At 43.1% G+C, this 4,488-nt stretch overlaps 1 protein-coding gene across 5 annotated transcripts in view; it reads left to right on the top strand.

Annotated features, from left to right (window-relative positions):
• The window catches only part of PRUNE1 (prune exopolyphosphatase 1), a 32,664-nt gene that overhangs the window by 15,417 nt on the left and 12,759 nt on the right, over positions 1-4,488 (top strand). For 4 of the 5 annotated variants that reach the window (XM_012811793.2, XM_003800391.3, XM_023519439.1 and 1 more), the window contains 3 exons: positions 1,070-1,254; positions 2,318-2,476; positions 4,343-4,437. In XM_012811793.2, coding sequence (XP_012667247.1) covers positions 1,070-1,254; positions 2,318-2,476; positions 4,343-4,437 — 439 coding nt within the window. The remainder of the gene's footprint in view (positions 1-1,069; positions 1,255-2,317; positions 2,477-4,342; positions 4,438-4,488) is intronic. The other variant, XM_023519440.1, reaches the window with a different exon arrangement.

The raw sequence follows: 4,488 nt of genomic DNA, 5'->3' as shown, positions 1-4,488 counted from the left end.
AAAAAAAAAGAAAAAGACAAGCCTAAAGAGGCAGGCAGGGGATAGATCCTAGAGGCCTGGTAGGCCTTTCTAATGAGATCAGACTTTTTTTTAGGCAATAGGGAACTATTGTAATTCTATTTATTCCACGTCCTAACAGAATCAAATTTGCTTTTTTCAAGTGATGATTCAGGCAGCTTTGTGAAGTATAGCTTCAGAGGGCTCTTGATTGGAAGCAGGTGATTGGTTGAGACTACTGGAACAGTTCGGATGAGAGACATTGAGGGCCTACAACAAGGCAGTAACAGAAAGTTGAAAGCAGCTCAGTGCCCATGCTCAGTGGTTAGGGCACAGTGTTCAAACCTGGCCTGGACCTGCTAGACAACTGCAACAAAAAAATAGCCAGGCGTTGTGGTGGGGGCCTGTAGTCCCAGCTACTTGGGAGGCTGAGGCAAGAGAATCGCTTAAGCTCAAGAGTTTGAGCTATGATGCCACGGCACACTACTGAGGGTGACATAGTGAGACTCTTGACATACTCTTAAAAAAAAGAGAGAGAAAGCTGAAAGCAAGGGCACGGATAGGAGTTGAGCTGGAAGCCACGGTGACCTGCCTGGAATTGTAATATTGAGTAGATTGAAGAAACAGGAAATATTTAGTTATTGGTTATCAAGGAAAAGCAGCCCTATAAGACAACAGATGTGTAAATAAGATATAGTAGAACCTCTGTAACAATCTGGTCAACATTTGGAGGTGGTCAACATAAGGCACTTCCATTGAGTGTATGTGGTGTATGTCCAGTTTTTGCAAATTGTGTCAGCTTAAGGAAGTAGTCAATGTGGGATGTGGTCAACTATGGAGGTTCTACTATATTTGCAATAGATACTCTACAAAATTAACTTAAATGCTATTTAAAGATGACTTCAGTTATAACATGAAAGAATTGAGAGGAGGCAGTGGTAGAAGTGACCAAAGGTCTGAGTGTTTGCATTTCCTTTATGGGTGTGATAGAGATTTGGGGAGAGGTTAGAAGCAGTTGGAGTACTCCTACCTACCTTTCTTTCTCTTTACCCCATCTCCTCCCCCTCCACAGAAGTGATGCTGCCCTGGAGGAGGTAGTGGCAGAGGTGCTAGACCATCGACCAATAGAGCAGAAGCGCTGCCCTTCCTGCCATGTTTCAGTGGAGTTGGTGGGGTCCTGCGCTACCCTAGTGACTGAGAGAATCCTGCAGGGGGCGCCAGAGATCTTGGACAGGCAAACCGCAGCTCTTCTGCACGGTGAGGGCAGTTTTGAGATTGAGACCTGATGCTTCTCTTTCCATCTCTGAGAAGGGAAAGTGGAAAAGTCTAGACTCCTCCAGCCTAATCATATGCTCTCAAAGACATTGAGCTCATACCAAAGAGTGGGATTATTTGTGGGGGACAATTAGACTTTTGTTTAAAGGTGTATGGGGCTTGGCACCTGTGGCTCATACATCTGAGGTGCCAGCCACATACACCTAAGGTGGTGGGTTCGAATCCAGCCTGGGCCCGCCAAACAACAATGACTGCAACCAAAAAATAGCTGGGTGTTGTGGCAAGTGCCTGTAATCCCAGCTACTTGGGAGGTGGAGGCAGGAGACTCACTTGAGCCCAGGAGTTGGAGGTTGCTATGAACTGTGACGCCACAGCACTCTACCCAGGGTGACAGCTTGAGGCTCTGTCTCAAAAAAAAATTAATAATAAAAATAAAATAAAGGCATATGGGATAATTTGTTGGAGAAAACAAAAGGGAAGCACAGGGCAACAGACCTAGAAGCTTCTTAGAAGTATCATTATATAATTGAAGGAGGATGAGGCAGAGAAGCAGGAAATAGATTTAATACCAGTTCCTCTAGAAATAGTTATATGACTTTTAGCAAATCTCTTAACCTTTCTTGTTCTCATTTTTTCTTTTTGTAAAAAAAAAGAGAGAGAGAGAGAGAAAGTTGAACTAGAATGTCTTTTCTAGTTAGACAACTAGAATGTCTTTTCTAGTTAGACAACTCAACTTACTATGTATAACATTCTCTAACGGAATTTGGCCTACTGAAGAGATATTATCTCTCTAAGTTACAAACTCTCTGTGTATTGAGATGTCTAGGATTTCTTTCTTTCTGCCTTTTCCCCATTTCCTTGCCTACATTTTAGTTTGGATTTGGGAGGTCTTATTCAGATCATAGTCAATCCCAGTTTCTCATTTTGCTTTTAGTTAGTTTGCCATACACATCTTCTGTGTTGTGTCCACTTGGTTTGAAGGTCATGTAGAGGTTATGCATGGAGGCTCATAGGATTAGAGTTTTGTCATCTCCCTTCTCTGCAGGAACCATCATTTTGGACTGTGTCAATATGGATCTTAAAATTGGGAAAGCAACCTTAAAGGACAGCCAATATGTGGAGAAACTGGAGGCCCTCTTCCCAGATCTGCCTGAGAGAAATGACATCTTTGATTCTCTACAAAAGGCAAAGTTTGACATATCAGGTATGATATATTAAGCTGACTATTTTTTTTCTTTTTTTGAGATAGAGTCTCACTTTGCCACCCTTGGTAGAGTGCGTTGGTGTCACGGCTCACAGAAACTCAAACTCTTAGACTCAAGTCATTCTTTTGCCTCAACCTCCCAAGTAGCAGGGACTCCATGTGCCTGCCGCATTGCCAGCTATTTTTAGAGATAGAGTTTTGATCTTGCTCAGGCTAGTCTCAAACTCCTCAGGCAATTCACCTGCCTCAGTCTCCCAGAGTGCTAGGATTATAAGTGTGAGTCACCATGACTGGCCCTAAGCTGACTTCTGTACCTCCCACATGAGAAAACAGGTGGCAAGTCTTGTTCATTGTATTCTTAAATAACATTGACTTACTTTTAGAGCATACATAGTGATTTAAGCTTTACACCAAAGAGTAATGAAGTAGCATGAGTCTGAATTGTGAACTAGTCAATCAATTATGGATTGTTCTATTCTGGCCCTTGGGTAGGTTAAGGAGGAATATATTAAGCATCTCAGAGGTTCTAGTCTAGTCAGAGAATATAGGGCATATAAGTAAAATATGCTGAGGATATACAAGATGATCAGAGTGTGGTATAATTGGAAGGGAGATGAAGGGACATTTAGTGTGAGTATACAAAAGACAAAGGAAGAGGACAAAAAAATCTTCCATCACCTACCCAGCTACCACCTATTGACATAAAAAAGAAGAAAGAGGCTGGGAGCGCAGGCCGGGCACGGTGGCTCACACCCATAATCCTAGCACTCTGGGAGATAGGTGCATGGATTGCCTGAGCTCATGGGTTCAAGACCAACCATAGCAAGAGGGAGACGCTGTCTCTAAAAATAGCCGTGTATTGTGACGGGCACCTGTAGTCCCAGCTACTTGGGAGGCTGAGGCAAGAGAGGTCACTGTGAGCTGTAACAGTATAGCACTCTACCCAGGGCAACAAAGTAAGACTCTGTCTCAAAGAAAAAAAAAAAAAGAAGAAGAAAAAGAAAGAAAAGGAAAGGTACCACATGTACTTTAAGAAAATTTAAACAGGCCACCCACATTGGCTCATGCTTGTAACCTTAAGACTTTGGAAGGCTAAGACAGGAGGATCACTTGAGGCCAGGAGTTTGAGGTCAGCCTGTGCAATATAGCAAGATCCCATCTCTCTAAAAAATAAAAATTAGCCAAGCATGGTAGCACATACTTTTAGTCCTAACTACTTGAGAGGCTGAGGCAGGAAGATTGCTCAAGCCCAGGAGTTTGAGGCTACAGTGAGCAATACCACTGCACTCTACCATGGGCAACAGATAAGAAAAAATGGAAAAAAATGTTGAAATAATACTGAAGGGGAAAAAAGTCAAAAGTAATACCCTCTGTTCTTGCTTTTGCCCTTCTCTTCAAAGTCCCTCTATTATCACCTGTCACCATTTGTTTAAAGTAGGTTTTGAGGCTCGGCACCTGTGGCTCAAGCAGCTAAGGCACCGGCCACATACACCCGCCAAACAACAATGACAGCTGCAACCAAAAAGTAGCCAGGCATTGTGGCAGGCGCCTGTAGTCCCAGCTCCCTGGGAGGTGGAGGCAGGAGAATCACTTAAGCCCGGGAGTTGGAGGCTGTGAACTGTGATGCCACAACACTCTACCCAGGGCAACAGTTTGAGGCTCTGTCTCAACAAAAAAATAGAAAATAAAAAAATAAATAAAGTAGGTTTTGATTGTATAATTACATTTACAGTTGTCTCCCACTTCACTGTGCCAGTGAGAAGCTATGTTTTTCCTCTTTCTTGAGTTATCTTGGTGTCCTCACCTTCCTGGTCGTGGGACTCTGGGCTCCCCTGTTTAACTGCTAGTCTCACATCCACTTTCTAGGACTGACCACTGAGCAGATGCTGAGAAAGGATCAGAAGACCATCTATAGACAAGGCATCAAGATGGCCATCAGTGCCATATATATGGATTTAGAGGTAAGAGCAAGATGTTGGTGTGGTAGGGAGAGAAAAACCTTTTTTTTTTTT

The sequence above is a fragment of the Otolemur garnettii genome, unplaced genomic scaffold (assembly GCF_000181295.1).
Source record: "Otolemur garnettii isolate 467f Iridium unplaced genomic scaffold, OtoGar3 scaffold00174, whole genome shotgun sequence".
Taxonomy (NCBI): Eukaryota; Metazoa; Chordata; class Mammalia; order Primates; family Galagidae; genus Otolemur; species Otolemur garnettii.
Note: the sequence above shows the minus strand (reverse complement) of the source record. Positions and strands in the feature narration are given on the sequence as shown.